Genomic DNA, 25,056 nt, shown 5'->3' with positions numbered 1-25,056 from the left:
GAAGTCTTCAAAAGACAGTAAAAAGTAACTAAAGGATTGATTAAGAAAGGGAAGATAGATTATGAAAATAAATTAGCAAAAAATATAAAAACAGATAGCAAGAGTTTCTACAGTTATATAAAAAGAAAAAGGGTGGCTAAGGCAAACGTAGGTCCCTTAGAGGATGAGACCGGGAAATTAATGGTGGGAAACGTGGAGATGGCAAAAATGCTGAACAGATATTTTGTTTCAGTCTTTACGGTAGAGGACACTAAGAATATCCCAACACTGGACAAACAGGGGGCTCTGGGGGGGGGGGGGGGAGGAGCTAAATACGATTAAAATCACTAAGGAATTGGTACTCAGTAAATTAATGGGACTCAAGGCGGATAAATCCCCTGGACCTGATGGCTTACATCCTAGGGTCTTGAGGCAAGTGGCAGTAGGGATTGTGGATGCTTTGGTAATAATTTTCCAAAATTCTCTGGACTCAGCAAAAGTCCCGGCAGATTGGAAAACTGCTAATGTAACACCCTTATTTAAAAAGGGTAGTAGGCAGAAGGCTGGAAATTATAGACCAGTTAGCCTAACATCTGTGGTGGGTAAAATTTTGGAGTCTATTATTAAGGAGACAGTAACGGAACATTTAGATAAACATAATTTAATAGGACAAAGTCAGCATGGCTTTATGAAGGGGAAGTCATGTCTGACAAATTTGCTTGAGTTCTTTGAGGACATACGTACAGGGTGGATAAAGGGGAACCAGTGGACGTAGTGTATTTAGACTTCCAGAAGGCATTCGACAAGGTGCCACATAAAAGATTATTGCTCAAGATAAAGAATCACTGGATTGGGGGTAAAATTCTGGCATGGGTGGAGGATTGGTTATCTAACAGGAAGCAGAGAGTTGGGATAAATGGTTCATTCTCGGACTGGCAACCAGTAGTCAGTAGTGTTCCGCAGGGGTCGGTGCTGGGTCCCCAACTCTTTACAATCTATATTAACGATTTGGAGGAGGGGACCGAGTGTAACATATCAAAGTTTGCAGATGATACAAAGATGGGAGGGAAAGTAGAGAGTGAGGAGGACATAAAAAACCTACAGGGGGATATAGACAGGCTGGGTGAGTGGGCGGAGATTTGGCAGATGCAATACAATATTGGAAAATGTGAGGTTATGCACTTTGGCAGAAAAAATCAGAGAGCAAGTTATTATCTTAATGGCGCGAAACTGGAAAGTACTGCAGTACAAAGGGATCTGGGGGTCCTAGTGCAAGAAAATCAAAAAGTTAGTATGCAGGTGCAGCAGGTGATCAAGAAGGCCAACGGAATGTTGGCTTTTATTGCTAGAGGGATAGAATATAAAAACAGGGAGGTATTGCTGCAGTTATATAAGGTATTGGTGAGACCGCACCTGGAATACTGCATACAGTTTTGGTGTCCATACTTAAGAAAAGACATACTTGCTCTCGAGGCAGTACAAAGAAGGTTCACTCGGCTAATCCCGGGGAATGAGGGGGTGGACATATGAGGAGAGGTTGAGTAGTTTGGGACTCGACTCATTGGAGTTCAGAAGAATGAGAGGCGATCTTATTGAAACATATAAGATTGTGAAGGGGCTTGATCGGGTGGATGCGGTAAGGATGTTCCCAAGGATGGGTGAAACTAGAACTAGGGGGCATAATCTTAGAATAAGGGGCTGCTCTTTCAAAACTGAGATGAGGAGAAACTTCTTCACTCAGAGGGTGGTAGGTCTGTGGAATTTGCTGCCCCAGGAAGCTGTGGAAGCTACATCATTAAATAAATTTAAAACAGAAATAGACAGTTTCCTAGAAGTAAAGGGAATTAGGGGTTACGGGGAGCGGGCAGGAAATTGGACATGAATCTGAGTTCGGATCGGTCAAGGCCCTGTGGGTGGCAGAGCGGGCCCAGGGGCTGAGTGGCTGGGTCCTGCTCCTACTTCTTTTGTTCTTTAGATTTGAGATTAGGATCAGATCAGCCATGATCTTATTGAATGGCGGAGCAGGCTCGAGGGGCTGATTGGCCTACTCCTGCTCCTATTTCTTATGTTCTTATGATGCCCACATCCCATGAACAAATAAAAAAATGTTACTCTATTGAGGAGTTTGGGTGCAGGATAACTTCCTGGAACAGGAAAAGATAATTTTTTAACAAACTTTGTTTGGATTAGAGTAGTACTGCTGCTACCCTGCCAAAGCTGCCATGTTCAATATAGATATGGGGTAACTGCTGAGCAGACTTCAGCTATATGTTCCTGCCTGCCTGGCTCAGTATCACAACAAGATTGTGGGACTGGGAGCTTTTTCTTAAACTGTATGTCGAAGATATGGTTTGCTAGCTTTTAACTACAGCATATTGTAAGCCAAGAAACTGCAATCTGTAATTTACTAAACCATGTGAGAAAACAAAGCACAGCAATTAATTTCTTAGTGACAGATTGTGTTATTACAGCAGAATCTCTTAAATCGCTTTTTTTAAGCATGCGTTGACTTGCCTAGAATACACACTGAATGAAGAATAACATGTTAGTTTGCAGGTGCAACATACATCACCCCAGACTGTGTCTAAAATTAGGAAACAAATTACTGCAATTATTTGGCATTCCACTGAATGTGCATTTCTGGTATATTTTGGGAGCTGCTAACTCAGTGATAGAAAAACTAACACTGTGCAAAAAACAGTGCTGGAATGTGACAATTATCAGTCGCATCCAGAGCTGCAGTTTGATTTCCTTTCTTGTACTGGCAATGAAAATCCATGAAAATCACAGGTTTTCATTTCAAATTGTAAGAAGCTGTTTACCAGTAAGTGTTGCTTATTTTGTGATCATCACAGAGTTGGGTTCAGTTACCGTTTCACAACTTATTCCACAATAGCACTCCTCTCATCTTGGCTCTTTCTCCCCTCTTGTCCAGTCCCTACATACCTACATCTGTGACTCTTCAGATGCCCTCTGCCACTTTAATGAATTCTGATTTTCTGGCCCTAACCATCTCCTTTTATATTGTGGAACTACACCACCATCGCGCACCAAGATGACCTGTGGATCTTCTGTTTCTTCCTTAAACAGAGGCACAACCATCTTTATCCATCGCCATCCACCTCCGTCTGGCTAAATTTGTTCTCACCTTGAACAACTTTCCCTTTAACTCCACTCATTTCCTCCAGATAAAAAATGTTGCAATGGAACCCACATGGTTCCCAGTTGGGTTGCCTTTTCATTGGATAGGAACACTCTTATTTCCAGTCTTACTCCTTTTTACATTGATGACTTTTTTTTTATTCGTTCACGGGATGTGGGCGTCGCTGGCGAGGCCAGCATTTATTGCCCATCCCTAATTGCCCTCGAGAAGGTGGTGGTGAGCCGCCTTCTTGAACCGCTGCAGTCCGTGTGGTGACGGTTCTCCCACAGTGCTGTTAGGAAGGGAGTTCCAGGATTTTGACCCAGCGACGATAAAGGAACGGCGATATATTTCCAAGTCGGGATGGTGTGTGACTTGGAGGGGAACGTGCAGGTGGTGTTGTTCCCATGTGCCTGCTGCTCTTGTCCTTCTAGGTGGTAGAGGTCGCGGGTTTGGGAGGTGCTGTCGAAGAAGCCTTGGCGAGTTGCTGCAGTGCATCCTGTGGATGGGACACACTGCAGCCACTGTGCGCCGGTGGTGAAGGGAGTGAATGTTTAGGGTGATGGATGGGGTGCCAATCAAGCGGGCTGCTTTATCTTGGATGGTGTCGAGCTTCTTGAGTGTTGTTGGAGCTGTACTCATCCAGGCAAGTGGAGAGTATTCCATCACACTCCTGACTTGTGCCTTGTAGATGGTGGAAAGGCTTTGGGGAGTCAGGAGGTGAGTCACTCGCCGCAGGACAACCAGCCTCTGACCTGCTCTCATAGCCACAGTATTTATATGGCTGGTCCAGTTCAGTTTCTTGTCAATGGTGACCCCCAGGATGTTGATGGTGGGGGTTTCGGCGATGGTAATGCCGTTGAATGTCAAGGGGAGGTGGTTAGACTTTCTCTTGTTGGAGATGGTCATTGCCTGGCACTTATCTGGCGCGAATGTTACTTGCCACTTATGAGCCCAAGCCTGGATGTTGTCCAGGTCTTGCTGCATGCGGGCTCGGACTGCTTCATTATCTGAGGGGTTGCGAATGGAACTGAACACTGTGCAGTCATCAGCGAACATCCCCATTTCTGACCTTATGATGGAGGGAAGGTCATTGATGAAGCAGCTGAAGATGGTTGGGCCTAGGACACTGCCCTGAGGAACTCCTGCAGCAATGCCCTGGGGCTGAGATGATTGGCCTCCAACAACCACTACCATCTTCCTTTGTGCTAGGTATGACTCCAGCCACTGGAGAGTTTTCCCCCTGATTCCCATGGACTTCAATTTTACTAGGGCTCCTTGGTGCCACACTTGGTCAAATGCTGCCTTGATGTCAAGGGCAGTCACTCTCACCTCACCTCTGGAATTCAGCTCTTTTGTCCATGTTTGGACCAAGGCTGTAATGAGGTCTGGAGCCGAGTGGTCCTGGCGGAACCCAAACTGAGCATCGGTGAGCAGGTTATTGGTGAGTAAGTGCCGCTTGATAGCACTGTCGACGACACCTTCCATCACTTTGCTGATGATTGAGAGTAGACTGATGGGGCGGTAATTGGACAGATTGGATTTGTCCTGCTTTTTGTGGACAGGACATACCTGGGCAATTTTCCACATTGTCGGGTAGATGCCAGTGTTGTAGCTGTACTGGAACAGCTTGGTTAGAGGCGCAGCTAGTTCTAGATGACTGTGTTGATGCTGCTTCCTGCTCTCACCCGGATCTAGAAAATGTCATTAACTATCCCTCAAATTTCCATCCATCCCTTACTTTGACATGGCCCATCTCTGGTTCTTCCCTTCCTGGACTTCTCTTTCCCTGTCGGAGGATAGGCTTTCCATTGACATCTACAAGTCCACCAACTCCCACAACAACTATTTGCCACCCACTTCCTGTAAGAATACCATTTCTTTCTCCCAGTTTCTCCATCTCCATTGTATCTGCTCTGATGATGACATCTTCCACACCAGAGCTTCCGCAATGTCCTCCTTTATCCTCAGCTGAGAATTCCCCTCCATTGTGGTAAACAGGATCCTTGTCCAGGTTCATCCCATATCTGGTGCTTCTGCCCTCTAATTTAAACATCTCACCCTTGCGTTTAAATCCCTTCATGGCCTCGTCTTCTGTGACCTCCTTTGGCCTAACAACCTCCCATTGGGACCAAAAGATGTGAAGAACATGAGTTTCTTTGGGGCTCTGCTGGACCTCCTCTCTGCCTTTGGAGTGGCATGGCCACTGACACTCGGTCGATGACTCGGGATGGGTGTTACTGTAATGCTGTTGCAGGCATAATTTGCCTGTCCTAGACATGCAAACGATCTCACCCTTGAGATTTGGGATGGGGTTTTCTGCAACTGACATGGACGGGTTTGGAATCTACAATGTTACAGTTGTGCTGGCAGATTGACCCTCCGAGAATTTCAGAACCTTACCAGCATGGCTGCTCGCTGAGAGTTACAATGCCGGCATCAGCTGAGCAGCTCTCTGCTGATTGTGGAGGTCTGAAACATTTCTGCAGGGAAGGAAAGGTGAGATCTATAAATCTGTAGCAAATCTAAACTCTCATTTACATTCCTTTTCTCCAGAAAGAATAGAAAAAGTAAGAGTTTATTATCTAATTGATTTAGTGGAAGCGATGTTTTATTTAGGTTTTAGAATATCACTTTTTAAAAAAATCTAACCACTTTCCTTACTTTTTTCCCTGCTCTCTGACTCCCCCCTCTCCCACATCCACACTGTTCTTTTTAGTCAGGGTGACACCTCCACAGATGCCCTCATTGACCGGTGTCCTGGGAAGAGACCACCCGGCTAGCTTTTCCTCCCACACATTGCCACTATTTTGTCAGTGCAACAAACTGCCCGCTTTCAGTTTGTGTAACTGTTACAAAGAAGTAAACTGTTTATTTCGTTCTGGGAACAGCATGTCTACCACATGTATGTTTGATCTCAGGACGTTCCCAATGGCTTATCTCAGAGCTTAGGCTCCCCAGTTACTTGTGCAATGTGAGCACTCCCAGCAGATAGGTAAAAGATACAGCAATAAATAAGGATACAGTGATCCATTAAGAAAGATGAAAGTAATCCACCCACATTCCTCAGTGTACAGCATGATAAATCATGCTGGAATCTCTTGACGGTGGTGTTTGTGACAGTCTATCTTTACACAGAGTTATACAATTTTAAAGCTTTAATATTGAAATAAATGGTGTGGATTAAAATTGTTCTATTTTTGCTGTAAACAGTTTTGAATGGTTAAACTATGATTGGTGGAGTAACCTTATTTCTGTGACTATGTCGTAAGGCACACCTTAAAACACACAATGGACTATCAGTGTACTATTAAACAGGTCAAATAGCATCGTTGGAACTGCAGGCATTTATAACGTGACTATTTTAAAGTGTTTTCTGTGACCCATTGTGAAATCCGAACCAGTTCAGAAGAGTTTTTAAATTAAAGGAGTAGGAAAGTGCAGTAGGGAACACTTTCAGTATAAAATACTCCACACCATCTAGGTTTTGTTAAAAAGTTGGAAGAGAATTCCCACCTTGCCGGGGATACTTGCAGTTGCAATGTTCTTTCCTTCCCTGCAGAAATGTTTTACATCTCCACAATCAGCAGAGAGCTGCTCAGCTAATGTCAGCATCATAACTCTCAGTGCACAGCACTGGTGGAGATCCCATCCATTGCTAACCTGGCTTGCGGTTGGGAGGTAGATTCATTATTAGCCAGTTAGGTAGTAATGATAAAGAGTAGTTTAAAAATAAATATGCATTACCTAGATACTGCACGAATTGCAGAACCGGACAAGTAAGCCAGAATGCCTGATTCACTTGTCAGTGAATTCTGTGATCAAAAAATGTCTGTTTTCTGACAGCCGTATTGACTGTGCACAGACCTCATTATTCCTCCTAATTAGAATCATACTTAAATATGTCCCACAATGAATTGCAAGATGTTTCTGGTCTCTCCATTCTTATACACTTGCATGTCTGTATAAAATGGACGCTTCTGTGCTCTGGCCTTCAGAATTAGGATTTTTAAAAATGTGATTGACAGTTTGGGATAATATTACAAGTTAGAATATTTTTGTTTTTTCACATTGCAGTTTCTGCATTATCTTGGTTGCATTACTTTCTGCAGCTATTTGCTGCTGCCTTTTGGCAATGCAAGACTCGTTCCATAGAGATTTTGTTCCCATAACATTGTTGGTGACAGCAGCTGTTTACTCAGCAGTCACCACTGTGGGGGTTTCCATTGGGCCTTCCAATAACTTGTGGGTTTGGAGGAGGAAGAGGAGTTCGGCAGAGGGAAGAAAGGCAACTGCTGTTGTATCTCAGGTTCCCAGCACCCACTTCGACTTGGCCAAGGACCCAAGTATTTAGACTCAAGCACATCTACTTGGGCATCTGAGGAGATCTACCTTCACAGTCTATGCTTTGCAAGGGAGGCTGTCACCAAGTTATGCCATCTCCTGGAACCCAACCTGCAGACAAGATCTAGCATGTGGACAGCCTTGTCCGTTGCTGTAAAGATCACCAGCTATTTACTCAACTGGACCACTAAAGTACCGTTGATGACATTTGCCAAATTAGCCAATCTTTGATACACTGATTAATCAAGCAGGTTATCGAAGTATTGTTTGCTAGGGGAAACACTTTTTTGAATTTCCCTATGAAATAGAGGATACAGCACCAGAGGACATGGCATTTTTACCAGATGGCAGGCTACCCTAAAATGCAGGGCCTCAATGACGGCACGTATGTAGCTATCAAACAACCTAATGGCATATGTCTTTGCACAGCTGGCGTCGGACTAAGTGGGCAGAAATAATGGAGGTGAAGGCACGATGCCTTGGCAGCCCCCACAATGCCTTCATTTTGTGGCAGTCACTGTGCCAGCACAATTTTAACGAGCAGGCAGATGGGGTGACTGGCTGCTAAGGGATGAGGGCTATTAATACCAGGGAGGAACCCTTAACTGAGGCTGAAAGCTCTGATGGAACATGCACTTGGCATGTTGAAACAAATTCTGCAGTCAGGACATATCATGTGGGTAATTACTCTACAACCCTGACAAAGTGTCAAAAATAATTGCATTCGCTGTATCCTGCATAATTTTGCAAGACAAGAGAGGGAAAACTCTTCAGCCATAGGACCAGAATAGTCAGCCTGCACCCTTGATTGAAGACGATCAGGCAGAGGAAGCAACAGAAATAGGCAAGGCTGATGTGTGGCTAGGAAGACTGTTTCCACAATCATTGATTGACAGGGCTTTCTCATAAAATTTGTAAGTGTGACCCTGCATGAACAGTCCTATAAAGGGTAATTTTCACTTTGGGCACGGGCAGAAAACTGGCGATTGTGGACTGGCCGCCAGTTTTACAGGCCACCCAATTATCCTTTCCATTGACTTCAAATAATGGGTGGCCAATCTGCAACCACAAGTTTTTGGTTCGCACCCAAAGTGAAAATTACCCCCATAGACTTCTTTATAATACACTGGCCCCATGAACAACATGCTCTGCTATCATCCCTGCTTGTCTCCCACTCTCACGCACAGCTATCCCAGGGCCATTTTGCCTGGGATCGTGGAGTAAGCCTTTATGTTCAAAGTATTCCCCTCTATACTTATCCTTCTTTATGAAAGTAATACACATGAAAGATACAAATAAAATAACCATAATCCAGTAATAACTATAGAAGTAATAATGTTATTGAATGATAATGCGGTCAGATAAATTCCTTCTGCTTTATAGCGTATGACGTTAATTCAACAGGCGTCTCCAGTAACCTTGAGTAATAGATAAAGAACTTCAGTGAACAGGGTTTGAATGCCGCTGCCCCAGTCTCTGGTAGAGAGATTATACAAACACATCTCAAATCTAATGGCATCATTCTGTTTTTATTGCACATGCTATCTCAAGTCCTTTTGACTTCACCTTACTTAAAGTCAAAATTTTACAATTGGTGTTTAGATGTAAGCTCAAGGAAAAATTCAAAGTCCCGATTTTAAGTCCGGGCCAGTTTTGGGTGGGTGAGTAGTAGTGTGAGTTAGAAAGTCACCCACTGCTCTGGAAATGAGGTCTGGGGTATTTTAATTCCCAGGTCCAATTTAAATCCTGCCGGCCGACTTCCTGCCCATTCCAGCTGGGTAGTTGGCGGCAAGAAGCAGAAAATCGCACGGCCCAAAGGCCGCCTGCTGAGACCAGGTAGGCGGTGGGATTGGCAAGTGAGTTACCTGAGCGATTTTAACTGCGTTCCCACCAGATCTTCACTGGGATGATAGGGTTAAAATAGCCCCACAAGTCTTTTTAAAAAGTATATATATATATACATATATATATTCAACAAGTCAATTTAAAAAAAGGTTGACATTTTTTTCAAAATAAACTCCATTGTGTTAGTAGGTCAAAAGTAAGTTTTCACACATTAAAAATACGGGAAACTTTAACATTCCATTCCTTTTTTAAAATTTGTATGATAACACCCCATCCCAATGTTTCTATAGGCATCCTAATGGCATTGTACAAATCACTAAGGAATGTTTTAATATTGCCTAATAAATTGACGTTTTATTTATATCCATATAAGGCCTGCCCAGTGCCAGGGTTAAGGACATCTCCTCGCGGCTGGAAAAGAATTTGGAGCATGAGGGGGAGGATCCAGTTGTTGTGGTCCATGTAGGAACCAACGACGTAGGTAGAACTAAGAATGAGGTTCTGCTGAGACAGTTTGAGGAGCTAGGGTCTAAATTAATAAGCAGAACCTCAAAGGTAATAATCTCTGGATTATTACTTGAGCCACGTGCAAATTGGCACAGGGTCAAACAGATCAGAGAGTTAAATGCGTGGCTCAAAGAGTGGTGTGGGAGGAAGGGGTTTTGTTTCATGAGGCATTGGTACCAGTACTGGGGAAAGAGGGAGCTGTTCCGAAGAGATGGGCTCCACTTAAACCGGGCTGGGACCAGCGTCCTGGCGAATCAAATAACTAGGGCTGTAGATAGGGCTTTAAACTAAAAAGGGGGTTGGAGGGGTCAGGTGAGGGGAAATTTAGAAATCGAATGAAAAAAGTTAAGACAATAGAACAGTGTAGTGACTTGGGTAAAGATAAGCAGAGTGTGGCAGGAAGGGACAGAGAGTTTACCAATGACAGTGCAACAAGTAAGATCAAAGCAGGAAAAAGTAATAAAAAGTCAAAATTAAAGGCTCTTTATCTGAATGCACGGAGCATTTGTAACAAGATAGATGAATTAATTGCAAAAATAGAGATAAATGGGCTTGACCTAATAGCCATTACAGAGACATGCTTGCAAAATGACCAAGGTTGGGAACTAAATATTCCAGGGTACATGACATTTAGAGAAGACAGACAGAATGGAAAAGGAGGGGTTGTAGCCCTAATAATAAAAGATGACATACGGACAGTGGTGAGAGAGGATTCTTGGCTCGGAAGATTAGGAAGTAGAATCAATATGGGTGGTTTATAGGCCCCCTAATAGTAGCAATACCTTTGAACAGAGTATTAATCATGGAATAACAGGAGGTTGTAATAAAGGAAATGCAGTCATCATGGGGGACTTCAATCTGCATATAGACTGGGCAAATCAAATTGGCAACGGTAGTTTGGAAGACGAGTTCATGGATTGTATTCGAGATTGTTTCCTAGAGCAATATATCATGGAACCAACCAGGGAACAGGCTATTTTAGATCTTGTATTATGTAATGAGTAATCGCACAGTAACAGAACCTCTGGGGAAGAGTGATCATAATATGATAGAATTTTACATTGAGTTTGAAAGTAACATACTTAAGTCAGAAACTAGAGTCTTAAACTTAAATAAAGCCAATTACATAGGTATGAGGGGCGAATTGTCAAAGGTAGATTAGAAAATTAAATTAACGGGTTTGACAGTTGAAAAGCAATGGCAAACATTTAAAGAAATATTTCAGTATTCTCAACAAATATACATTCCATTGAAAAATAAAAACTCCACGGAAAATGTGATCCACCCGTGGCTAACTAAATAAGTTAAGGAGAGTATTAGATTGAAAGAAGAGGCCTTTAATGTTGCCAAAAAGAGAAATAAGTCTAGGGATTGGGAGAGTTTTAGAAACTAACAAAGGATGACCAAAAAATTGATAAAATGGGAGAAAATAGAATATGAAGGTAAACTAGCAAGAAATATAAAAACGGATTGTAAGAGCTTCTGCAAATATGTAAAAAGGAAGAGGGTAGTAAAAGTAAATGTTGATCCCTTAGAGGCTGAGACAGGAGAAATTATAATGGGGAATTAGGAAATGGCAGATGCGTTAAACAAATATTTTGCTTCTACCTCCACAGTAGAAGACACAAAAAGCATACCAAAAGTAGTGGGGATCCAAGGGGTAAATGAGAGTGAGGAACTTAAAACAATCAATATCATTAGAGAAAAAGTACTGGACAAATTAATGGGATTAAAAGCCGACAAATCCCCTGGACCTGATGGCCTACGTCCTAGGGTTCTAAAAGAGGTGGCTGCAGAGATAGTGGATGCATTGGTTATGATCTTCCAAAATTCTCTAGATTCTGGAACGGTCCCAGTGGACTGGAAGGTAGCAAATGTAACCCCACTATTCAAGAAAGGAGGGAAAGAGAAAACAGCGAACTACAGGCCAGTTAGCCTGACACAGTCGTCGGGGAAAATGCTGGAATCCATTATTAAGGAAGTGGTAACAGGGAACTTAGAAAATCATAATATGATTAGGCAGAGTCAACATGGTTTTATGAAAGGGAAATCGTGTTTGACAAATTTATTAGAGTTTTTTGAGGATGTAAGTAGCAGGATAGATAAAGGGGAACCAGTGGATGTAGTATATTTGGATTATCAGAAGGCATTCGATAAGGTGCCACATAAAAGGTTGTTACACAAGGTAAGGGCTCATGGGGTTGGGGGTAATATATTAGCATGGATAAAGGATTAGTTAATCTATTTACAATCTATATTCGTGACTTAAATGAAGGGACCGAGCATAATGTATCCAAGTTTGCTGACGATATAAAGCTAGTTGGGAAAGTAAGCTGTGAGGAGAACACAAAGATTCTGCAAAGAGAAATAGACAGATTAAGTGAGTGGGCAAGAAGGTGGCAGATGGAGTATAACGTGGGGAAATGTGAGGTTATTCACTTTGGTAGGAAGTATAGAAAAACAGAATATTTTTTAAATGGTGAAAAACTATTAAATGTTGGTGTTCAGAGAGATTTGGATGTCCTCGTACAAGAAACACAAAAAGTTAGTACGGAGGTACAGCAAGCAATTAGGAAAGCAAATGGCATGTTGGCCTTTATTGCGAGAGTGTTGGAGTACAAGAGTAGGGGAGTCTTACTACAGTTGTACAGGGCTTTGATGAGACCTCACCTGGAGTACTTCGTACAGTTTTGGTCTCCTTATCTAAGGAAGAAACAGTGCAACCAAGGTTCACTAGATTAATTCCTGGGATGAGAGGGCTGTCCTATGAAGAAAGGTTGAGTAGAATTGGCCTATACCTGCTGGAGTTTAGAAGAATGAGAGGTGATCTCATTGAAACATATAAGATTATGAGGGGGCTTGACAGAGTAGATGCTGAGAGATTGTTTCCCCTGGCTGGAGAGTCTAGAACTAGGGGACATAGTCTCAGGATAAGGGGTCGGCCATTCAAGACTGAGATGAGGAGGAATTCCTTCACACAGAGGGTTGTGAGTCTTTGGAATTCTCTTCGTCAGAGGGCTGTGGATACTGAGTCATTGAATATATTCAAGGCTGAGATAGGTAGATTTTTGGACTCTAGGGGAATCCAGGGATATGAGGATCAGGCAGGAAAGTGGAGTTGAGATCGAAGATCAGCCATGATCTGATGGAATGGCACAGCAGGCTCGAGGGGCCTTATGGCCTACACCTGCTCCTATTTCTTATGTTCTTACGTTCTTAGGACTGCTGATGGACTGTTTGAGTTCTGCAAACTTCATTGTTCCGATTTTCACAGTTCGCTCCACCTGATATCGCCTTCACCTCCCCTCCCCCCACAACCCCCATCTGTACTATCCTCCATATGTTCTCTCCCCTTGCACTTTTGCTAGTACTAGGACAGCCTCTTGTACTGTAATCGGAACTCATGCTCTTGTGAGAGTTCCAACCTACAATATTCTTGCTAATAGCAATACAGAGAGCAGAGTGCAACCCAGCCAAGTACATTGGCAGTCGAACTCGGGTAGAAGGGGAACTGGGGGGAAAAGGGCATTGTTTGCACTGATTTTGATCAGCTAGCAATGACACGCTAACCGTGTCCCCAAAATTCTGTCAGTGTGAAGCGCTGACAATTGGCATGCAAGTATCAGAAGCCATATCACCCATCCATTAAGGAAAATGGAGCTTCTGGCAAAGTTTTGCACTGCTCATTATTATAATATTTAAATCAGGCTCCCACGGTGCAATTAGGAGCTTGATTTAAATTTAATGCTGGCCAGGTGGGTTTCCCAGAGCTTGGGAAAACCTGGTAGCTAAGTGGAGACGGGAGTTGCCAGATCCAGCAGGTTAGTGCTTTTTATAGCACTGCTTGTGAGCCAGGAGGAGCAGGAGTGCTCCCCTCACCCCCAGCCCCTCAAGCAAACCTTCTGCCGCGATCAGCTCACCCTCCCCTATCAAACCCGCGATCCCGAACCTTCTGTCCCGTGATCTCTCCTTCCCTCTCTCCCTCCCGATTGCTGGTCTGCCCCCTCCCCCTTCTGCCCCGTGATCTGTCCCAGTCCCTCCTCCCTCCCAGTTGCTAGTCTGACCCGCCTCCCACCAACCCCCGATCTTTACTGGTTGCCGGGGATCGTCCCCATTGGTCCCTGGCTGCAGCCTTCTACCGCTGGCTTTCCCACCCAGGAGCTGGCGAGCCTGTCAAAAGAAATGATAATGAGGCCCTGCCATTAAATTCAGCAGGAGCTCCGCGTCCTCAGAATTTCCGGGTTTCCCCGCACACCCCCGCTCCCTCCTTGCCTCCACGTAAATAGAGGGGCCAGTATCATGACTAAATTGTTAATGATTTAGAAATTTTACTTTAAGAATATAGGCCCTTTAATATAACATTATCAATAACAGCTATAAAACTTGCTGTAATATTGTAAAAGATAGGATTGAATTCTCAGCAATTTATTTGAATTATTCATATTAATTTATCCAGTGAGAGATAGATAGTAACTGTTTGCTTTGCCTTGTTTTTTTAGATCTCTCTGTACTTTGGTCTGTAAATGGACCTACTCTGCAGAAACAGGCTGGGATGACTGCTTCTGGAAGCAGATTGGACTTGAGGATTTAACAGTCAACAACCATTCCAAAATAGGTACAATGCAATAACAGTTGTTACCATACATGTGTTTATTTGGGTATTTTAAAATGGGATATTTTGTGCTTGCGTGCTGTTTATCATATAATGCAGATTTGTGGCTTGGTGCTGTAGCTATATATAGTTCCTCTAATGAAACTAAATTCCTGGCCTCATGCCTCGAGTACAGGAGGTTCTCTGACATGTTCGTGTGAGGTTGATTCAGGCTCCCTCCAGCTGGCTGACCCAGAGAATACTTTCCTTTAGTTTGAAAGGGCAATTGGTCCAATAATCCAAGCGTAGCCTACCAATAAAATGTGAAATTGCACTGCTACAAATCAATATTAGGTTTCCGCTGGTTACAACACAGCATTCCTATTGGCTGAAACCTGAATTAAAACTATGGTAGGTACTAAGTTTGCCTCAACCAATTAAAATCTAAATTGAAAACATACTGGCATTCTAATCAGAATGATGTGTAGCCAATGTGATGTTACACAGTTTAACTCATCAAGAACCATTTTAACATTTGATTTTACCTCATGGCTAGGGCCACTGGAAAATTACAGTTGTGCTTTTATCGTGGATACTGTATTGTCCTGTGAGAATCATGTAGTCCCCACAACAGCAATTTTACTCCATTTCCTGACTCGCCCCTCATAGCCACTTCCAGCTTAGAGTCATAGAGTCATAGAGTTATACAGCACGGATAGAGGCCCTTCGGCCCATCGTGTCCGCGCCGGCCATCAAGCCCTGTCTACTCTAATCCCATATTCCAGCATTTGGTCCGTAGCCTTGTATGCTATGGCATTTCAAGTACTCATCCAAATGCTTCTCTCTGAGGTTGATGGTGCTCTGGGAATTGAACTGTGCTGCATGATATGGGTTGAATTCTTGATCTCACAATAGTTTTCTAAGATTCCTTTTCCCAGTAGTTCTTACATTCATAACATATCTGGTGGGACCCTTTATCAGAATAAATTTAAGCAATAGCCCTATCTGAAACTTTAACCTAGCTTTATTCACTTACGTACTTCTAGCATTTTCTGATTTCATTTCATATTTCTAATATTCGCATTTTTTTCATTTTATCTTAGCAAATTTGTGTGTCTGACATTCATTTGTAACTAAGTATTAGATCTCACGGATACCTGATACTAACCATAAATTTCATCAGCCAGGGTAAGATCTTATATATTTCACCATCCAAAATGAAATTGGAGGTCATGCCTAATGCTCTATTAGCTTATGACGTCCTACGTCATGGTAGCGATATGCATTATTAAAAGTGGTGCTATTAAAAAAAATGTAAATTTCATACAGTAAAAATAGCACCAAACACCTGCCAGAAGATTGCAGGATATACTTGTAGTTCCTTTGATGAGCAGATCCTCGAATTTTGCTTTCATAGTTTTGGATGTCAATTGGATTACTGCCTTATAATCCACAGTCACAAATCTAGTATCCCCTATACAATGTGTATAGGTAAATGAATATCCCAGTAAATCATAATATATTATTTTAGAGTAAAATACCTCCCTTCATGTGATGGGAGAAGACAACATTTTATTTTTCAGTGGAAAACCTGCTGGGGTAGAAATTCATTTGTACTGCTAGGCCAGTGCAAACTAGGCGCAGGGAACAGGTAGGCCCAAGGCCTGATCAAAATTGGGCCTCGGTGCCTCATCTGAATAATTAGAGCGAGCAGCCAGCACCTGTCGTGCCTCCAGAGGCAGCTCGTCCATGCCAAGGGATCCAGTTTAGGCGGCCTGCCTTGAAACGGTCTTCAGATAAATTCCTGGCCTCATGCCTCGAGTACAGGAGAAGGAGAACAGGAGGGGGCGATCGAAGTCCAACAGCAGCTCTCAGAAGTGCTCCTCTTGGCTCCACATGAAAACTTTTTTTAAAAAGCTCACCTTTTGTTGGCGCTTATAAGGCTGCATCCACGGCAGGAAAATCTGAGCAGAGCAGGCCCGGTGTCTGGTCCACTCGGGGCAGCCCAATTTCAAAAATAAGATCCTAAAACAGACATTGGGCTTCTCTTTATCTTACCTAAGGGGCCTGTTTTAGGCGGTCTGTAGGAATGCCTGAGAAATTGCTTGACCCAATATGTGGTTGGACCGCACTTCAGACATCTTTGGGGCTCGGGACATAGCCTGGCAAAATTGTTCCCTTATGCCCTCATTTTCCATCTGGAAAACAGGAGCAACAAGGTTCAATTTCTACCCCACTGTTTCCTGTCAAGGTGATGTGAATCTGTTTGGCAAAAACAGAAGCTTTTTTCACTACATAAATCATTCAATCTATTGCCTTTGCAGTTTGATGTGTCAGAATTATGAATTTTGTAACACTCGCTGCTGTCTTCTGTTTGTATCAAGCAGATGTGTAATTGGCCAATAGTTATTGTTGTCACCAATCAAAATCAAGAAAGTACTGTATCAGATTTTATCCAAATTTCCACATGACAAATCACAATTGGCAATTTAATAACTGGCTCCTGTCATCATGCCCTGCAGACTGTATTAAGCGGAAAGATGCATCTGATTTTAGATTGGCAGAAAAGAATCTTAGCAATCTTACAAATTTACATTTCTGCCTGGAAAATTGATTTCAGAACTTAATTATGTCTGAATGGCTGTGGCTGGATATGTGGTTGCCTGGGAAACCATATTGGCTATCCCAAATATTATTATTCTCCTATTGGGAAAGTCTAACATTGAGTGCAATGCTCTGACATCAGTGGTTTTTGCAGTCAAGATAGCACATTCTGAAAGGATTGCCCATTGGGCAATTTTAGATTGTTACTCACTTGTTCACTATATTTCTACAGCTGACCTGCAATAAATAGCAGGCATGTTTCCCTCCCAGCTATCACGTAGCAGAATTGTCCAAAGTTAAAGTTTTAGGAACAATGTTTTATTCCAGTTGAGTTATTCTGGCTAGCACAGAAATACATTTTTGTTTTAAGGATTCTGATAACTTTCAAAATCCATACACCTTTCTTTCATGCAGTATTCTGAAGTGACAAATTATTGCTGGTGAATATTATTAAATGGAATTAAAGAAGTGCACAGACTATTAACTTGTTTTTTAAAGGGGAAGAAAAGTTGAGGGGAGTACTTTCTCAAAGTATTCCCCCAATTTCTCTAAAAAAAAAGAAATTGGTCATAAAAGTATAGTCTAGAGTCTCCAATTGGAATTGCCTTATTTGTGAGTAAATCACGTGATCCTAATTGAAAAGTGGACAGAGATGCATTATTCTAGATCTCCACCCACTATGCATCACGTGCAATTTCCCATGGGATGGGAAATGCGGCTGTAACAAGTGCCGACTTCAACCGGGCGGGGGGGGGGGGGGGGGGGAGATTTATTTCAATATTAGTTTGCAGGCAGGAACATAGCATGCAATACTAAATCATGCCCATGTGAAATGGGCATTCCGGGTAGCTAGGTAATGATAAATATGCCAAAGGTTGTGAAAAAGGTACAGTATTGTAAAGGTAAGGGTATTCAGCCCAGTCATTTCTTAAATGTTTTTGTTAATTTTTTTTTCTGTAGGCACTTAGGTTCTCATGACAGTTTGTGCCAATTGGTCTAAAATGTATTTTTAGTCCCCAGCACAAATTGGGTTTCCTAAAAGAAATCTCCTATCTGAGGTGTGTGAAAGAATAAGATGGAGGGATGCGAGGCAAGTTAGGCTGCAGAAGAGATGCCCTTTGCCCACCCACTGGTATCCACACACCCTTATGTGCAGACTTGATATAAACACATCTTACATTGGGAAATAATTAGTGAGTGTGAAGACTCCCCTTCCCAAAGGAGGCTGGGACAGCAGACCCAAAGGCATCACAAAAAAATGAATGCCTGACTAACCATAATATTGGATGCTTCTTTCCAATCACAGCAGGTCATGCTTTCAGTAGTACTGAATGGAATAAGGTATGCCCGGGCAATCAATACCTCATGTATCCTCAATGGCCACATGTCCCAAGATACCATCAATAATATCTGCAGGCTCTGCTGCACCTACCTATGGGGAACTATCTTCACAAGGTCAGGGCAATCAGACAATGAGTTGCAGAGCTGTGCCAACTGCTGCAAGGATATTTGCAGTTACTATGCAGCACATAGAATTGGTACATTTAGTGACAGTACTAGTAAGTAAAAGCCTGAAACTTAGCAGCACCTCCTTGCAGGGAGGCTGCAGTGTTGACTTATGAGGACTTTGACATGCATTTACAAACATGACTCCTCAGAACCACCTTCACTTCAGTAGCCATGAAACATGGGATTGGATGCTGGACTGTTCCATCCCTTGCCTGCAGACACGCCCCTGCATATTCTTATCCCTTCATCTTTGCCTGCCAATTCCCTCTTTAAAGAAATACTTGCATTTATATAGCGCCTTTCACTACCTCGGGACAAACCAAACCACTTTACAGCCAATTAAGTACTTTTGAAGTGTAGCCAATGTTGCAATGTTGGAAACCTTGCAGCCATTTTGTGCACAGCAAAACAGCAAGGTCCCACAAACAGCAGTATGATAATGATCAGATAATCTGTTTTAGTGATGTTGCTGCAGGGATAAATATTGCTCTGGACACTGGGGAGAACTCCCTGGCTCTTCTTCGAAATAGCACCATGGGATCTTTTACGTCCGTGTGAGAGGGCAGATGGGGCCTCGGTTTAACATATAATCCAAAAGACAGACCTCTGACAGTGCAGCACTCCCCCAGTACTGCACTGGAGTGTCAGCCTAGATTTTGTTTCCGGAGTGGGACTTGTACCCAGAACATTCTGAGAAACTTTGGAAAGAGCTGCCTGTAGGTTCTGCCGCTCTAAAGGCTTTCAGGAATTTTAGTTATATTTGTGACATTTCCCTCTAATTGTCTTCATACCGTTAAATTTCACTTACATGCAATTTTACAATCCCACTACTACTGTACTCCCGGAATCCAATTCTGCATCTGGAGCAATTCATAATTATGATAATGAGCTGACCTCAGAAAATTGGGTGCGAGTAGCACTCCTCCATTTGTGTCAGTGTTTCTTACCATTTGAATGTAAACTGCTGGACTTACATGTTACCAGTTATATAAGTTTGCTGATTTTCTAGGCTAATGAAAACCATCCATTTCAGGTCTTTCTTTCCTCCTTAGCAGCTGTTAATGTCAGTGTTGGGGAGGAGCCGCCTGAGTTGCAGGCAAACACTTTGCCAGCAGAATAATGCTGCATAGTCTGCTCATAGAGTGTTTCCCTGGATCGGGCAGCTCTGAATTGACTGCCAGCCAAGGCCGATGTTGTGGCCCCCCCATTAACTTGAATGGAATTGATCTGGGACACAGGTGACCCTTCCCTATCACTGACTTTCCATTAGCTCAGAAAAAAAATTGACTAGTAATACTATTTTTAAATATTTTCTTATATAGACGTGCTAATGCAGATTATCATAATTAATGAGGCATTGTTTAACACAGAGGCTGTAGTAAAGGCAAATGGGGTGTGACTTTGCTCTGTTTGATAATATTTGTACAATATTTTCTCTGTTGGTATTTTATTCACCTGACTATTCCCATTTTTTCAGTTGGAAATTCTATTAGCAGTCCCACCAATGTAAATTAAGACAGATTAATGCTCAGTTCTAGATTCAAACAGGGGTGTTCCTGTTATAAAAAATGCAGGCTACGTCTCCACTCCAATTATAAGTGGTATTGTTTGGCAGTAATAAGATCTATCATGTCATGGTGCAATAGGTGCATGTCATCAATCTCCTTAGTACCTTATAAAATGGGCAGAATGATACAGTCATTTGCCCCGCATTTTTACAGCACCTTTAATATAGGAAAACATCCCAGGGCGCATCACAGAAACATAAAGAAAAGCATTTGCCAAGGGGAGATTAGGAGTGGTGACCAAGAGCTTGGTAAAAGAGCTGGATTTTAAGGAGGGTCATAAAGGAAGAGAGGGCAGTGGAGAGGCTGAGGGAATTCCAAGCACTGAGGTCTAGACGGCTAAAGGCACAGCATCCAATGACGGGTTGAAGGGATGGTATTGCACAAGAGGCTGGTGTCAGAAGAATGGAGGCGTGGGTTGTAAGGCTAGAGAAAATTACAAAGATAGGGAGGGGCGAGGCCATGGACCGATTTAAACACAAAGATGAAAATTTTAAAGAAAAAGTATGTTTTAATAATGGCAAAAATAATAAAAAAAATATTGTTTCATGAATCAAAATTGTAATATTACAGAAGTGATGAATCAGTGTTGGTTTTTCCGGGGCTGAACTCAGCAAACTGACCTTTTCAATGTATGGAATACACCTATCAAACAAGGCATCTTTATTAAATAGCCTATAATTTCAAAGTGCATTCTGTCTAACCTAAATATGACTCATTGTACCGCAGAAATGTTTAGAATTGAGTACTGTGGTCTTACAAACTGATGCCTATCTTTCTGTGGCAACTGAAAACCTCAACAGTTCTAAAACCTTAAGGCTCACAGGCAACTATGCTTTTTGCTTAACTTATATTTTGCATTTATAGTTTTTAGATTTAGCTTTGGTGATTGTTGTATCATTCAACAAACTATGATAGTGTGAGACCTTGGAGGTCTCAAGCATATTTTTTCATATTTCAGCTTTTCAACTGTGCTGTCTAATTCCATGAATCCATGCTAGAGTGTGTGATGGCAATTCTGTGCCAATTGTTGACATTGTCAACTAAGATGTGGAGATGCCGGTGATGGACTGGGGTTGACAATTGTAAACAATTTTACAACACCAAGTTATAGTCCAGCAATTTTATTTTAAATTCACAAGCTTTCGGAGGTTACCTCCTTTCCACATCGTTCACCTGAGGAAGGAGGTAACCTCCGAAAGCTTGTGAATTTAAAATAAAATTGCTGGACTATAACTTGGTGTTGTAAAATTGTTTACAATTGTCAACTAAGTTGTCGTATACTCGTATGATCCAGAGGCTATATTAACAATTACCCCATTTGCAATAATCTGCTCACTGAATTTAACAGTCTTGCCCTATGGTACAAAAGTCTCTTCAAAATGGTAGATGTTACCACAGATCAGGATTTACAGACCAAAGCAACTAACATATTACAGTTAAATAACATGACACACAAAAAATCTGATAGATAATGAGATATAAGTCCTTGTAGTTCCACGAACAAAGTCCTGGGAGTAAATTTTAACCCCACGAACAGGTGAGTTGGAGACAGGTGGGAAGGTAAAAATGGGAAGGTAAAAATCGTAAAAAAGTAAAACCCGACCCCAACCTGCCCACTTCACGGAGGCGGGTTGAGGGGCGGGCGATCAACCCGCTCTCAGGAATTGGGTCAGTCAGTGAAATCTTTTGAGGAGGCTGCAAGCCTCTATTTTGACGGGTTTTTTATTTTTAACTCCTGGGGACTGGGATTCCCGGACCTTCTGCTTCACACCATATAAGAGGAGGTGAGAAGGCCCAGCTCAGTAGGTAAGTTCCTTTATTGCACTGCTTGTGGGCCAGGAGGAGCAGGTGTGCTTCCTCCAGGCCCAACAAGCCTACCTGCCTCGATCCCACACATGGCCAAACCCCTCCCCATCTCTGACCCCCCCCAAGATCTCTGACCCCCCCCCAAGATCTCTGACCCCCCCCAAGATCTCTGACCCCCCCCAAGATCTCTGACCCCCCCCAAGATCTCTGACCCCCCCCAAGATCTCTGACCCCCCCCAAGATCTCTGACCCCCCCCCAAGATCTCTGACACCCCCCACAATCTCCCACCCTCCTGATGTCCGACCCTGTCCATGACTGAGCCCTTGATGACACCCCCCCAATGACTGTCGATCCTGATGACCACCCGATAACCCCCGACGCCCCCCCCCCACCCGATGAGCCCAGACCCAGACCCCGACCCCCCACCTCCGCCCGCCTCATCTAAGACTTACCTACTGGCATCCGCTCCCTGGCTGCCCTCCTGTCCAACAGCCAGACTGTCAATCTGGTTGGCCGGTCGGGCAGGAAACCTACAAAAAAACCCGAAAGAGACGTAAGGACATCCGGGAAACCTGTACCTCTGGGTCTATGTTTACTGAATCGATTAAGCAAACCCTTTTGATCTTTCGATTAAAGGGGATGGTCTTGTCACATGCCCATCCCCATTTTCCCTGAGAATGATACATATTGCAGCCATACTGCACCAGTGGTGGAACGGATGGCTAATGAGTCCAGTGGCAGGAACACTGATCAAGCAGACTGTCCTGTCCTGCATATTGTTGAGCTTCTTGACTGTTGTTGCAGCTGTACCATCCAGGCAAGAGATGAGTATTGTATCACACTCCTAGGAACATAGGAACAGGAGTAGGCCATTCAGCCCCTCGTGCCTGCTCTGCCATTTGATAAGATCATGGCTGATCTGTGATCTAGCTCAATATGCCTGCCTTTGGCCCATATCCCTTAATACCTTTGGTTGCCATAAAGCTATCTATCTCAGATTTAAATTTAGCAATTGAGCTAGTATCAATTGCCGTTTGTGGAAGAGAGTTCCAAACTTCTACAACCCTTTGTGCTCCTGACTTGAGCCTTGTAGATGATGGAGAATCATTGAGGGTGCCGATCTTCAAGTAAATAAAACAAGCAAAAGCAAAATACTGCGGATGCTGGAAATCTGAAATAAAAACAGAAAATGCTGGAGAAGCTCAGCAAGTGAGGCAGCGCCTGTGAAGAAAATAAAATTGCTGGACTATAACTTGGTGTTGTAAAATTGTTTACAATTGTCAACCCCAGTCCATCACCGGCATCTCCACATTGTGAAGAAAGAAACAGAGTTAACGTTTCAGGTCGAAGACCTTTCATCAGAACGGGAAGATGTTAAAAGAGTTAAAGTTTTTGAGCAAGTACAGAGCCAGGGAAAGTGGGGGAGGGAGGCGAGGGGAGGAAAGAACAAAACAGAAGGTCTCTGACAGGGTGGAGGGCACAAGTGATTCAATGACAAAAGGGATGATGGTTGCCTGAGGAAGGAGAAAATCTCCGAAAGCTTGTGAATTTAAAATAAAATTGCTGGACTATAACTTGGTGTTGTAAAATTGTTTACAATTGAAAAAATGGGAGCAGTGGCATGATCTGAAGTTATTGAAATCAATGTTGAGTCCGGAAGGTTGTAAAATGCCTAAACAAAAGATGAGGTGCTGTTCCTCTAGCAATTCACCAGTAAACTAAGTAATAAAGTAAGTTTCTGTACATTAAAAATGTACGTGATTGTTTTTAAGTTAAGAGTCTCAAGCCCAATTGTTCAGAAATGAGGGTGTCAGTCTTCAAATGAAGATAAGTTGAAAGGTCTGCAATATAAATAACTTCCTCCTTCGTCAGGTGAACGATTTTCACATCGTTCACCTGACGAAGGAGGAAGCCTCCGAAAGCTTGTGAATTTAAAATAAAATTGCTGGACTATAACTTGGTGTTGTAAAATTGTTTACAAATATAAGATTTACAGCTGCTACAAAAATGAGATGCACCTCTTCAGCTAACTGTACACGTGTCCAGAACAGACTCTGTCCTTTTTCATTACTAGCTTTGAATATAGTATTGGTCCTACTGAATAAAACAAAAATGTACATCAAAATGTACTATACAATCAGTATAGTCAGGTCCATGTCGTACTGGAAGTTGTCTCAAAAGTACACATAATTACGTCTGTTTCAGCAAGCTTCGCTCCAAACACTATTAAGCAAATATCTACTAAGCAAATGGTATAGTAGCAACGTAAGAGATGATTATAGTCAATTGTTTCATCACAGCCATGGCCAGAAGGCCAGGTTTAAGCTGGGTGCTACAGAAAATCAGAGCAGCAAAACTCTGAAATGCCTATTGCTGCCATAAGAAAGAAAATATTGAGTTAAAATTGTGCTGCCATTTAAATCTGAGTTTCCATTTTAACTCATTACCAGGGACAGAAGCTACCTCTTTATCTACATGGTTAATCACTCTTTTGCAGGTTGTTCCCCTTCCCTCAGTGACTAGACTCACAAACTATGACAATGACAATGACTCAGGAGTAAATTCAACAGTTTTCAGACATTTCTTGGCCTTGCAAACTGCCAATTAAGCCATTAGAAATCTCTTTAACCCCATTCCCTCTCACAGCTGAGGAAACGCTTAAAATCTTTATATATAAAATATTTAATTTGTTAATGTTCATCAGGATGAGGGACGTTGGTGGAGAATTAAACAATTTTACCGTCAAGCACTCCCAAACCAAGGGGGTAATTTTAACCCCAATGAAGTGTGGGTTGGAGGTGGGTGGGAGGTTGAAGTGTGACTGTAACCCAGCTCCAACGTGCCCACTTCTGAAGTTTGACCCAGGTGTGTTTGGATGCGTGTGCACATCCGAAACCCGGAAGTCGAGTCCTCATTTAATGCCGGCGGGCGGATTTTTAAAGCGGCAATTTATCTACTTGAAATACTTGCGGTAGGTAATTTTTTGTAGATTCTGAACCTGAAACAAATTTTACTTCACCTGCACGGGTTTCCCATGGCTTCTCAATCTCACCAGTGAAAAGGAAGACAAGAAGGGCCAGATCCAGGAGGTAAGTGCCTTTATTGCACTGCTTATGGAGTAGAAGTGTTTCAACTAGGCCCAACAAGCTTACCTGCCACA

The 25,056-nt window shown here is 42.7% G+C and overlaps 1 protein-coding gene across 1 annotated transcript in view; it reads left to right on the top strand.

Annotated features, from left to right (window-relative positions):
- Positions 1-25,056, top strand: part of fggy (FGGY carbohydrate kinase domain containing) — a 274,702-nt gene that overhangs the window by 97,317 nt on the left and 152,329 nt on the right. The window contains exon 6 of the mRNA XM_067990291.1: positions 14,317-14,432. Within this exon, the coding sequence (XP_067846392.1) occupies positions 14,317-14,432 (116 nt within the window). The remainder of the gene's footprint in view (positions 1-14,316; positions 14,433-25,056) is intronic.

Source organism: Heptranchias perlo, chromosome 9 (genome assembly GCF_035084215.1).
Source record: "Heptranchias perlo isolate sHepPer1 chromosome 9, sHepPer1.hap1, whole genome shotgun sequence".
In the NCBI taxonomy this organism is placed as follows: Eukaryota; Metazoa; Chordata; class Chondrichthyes; order Hexanchiformes; family Hexanchidae; genus Heptranchias; species Heptranchias perlo.
The sequence above is the reverse complement of the archived record's forward strand: the minus strand, read 5'-3'. Positions and strand labels throughout refer to the sequence as shown.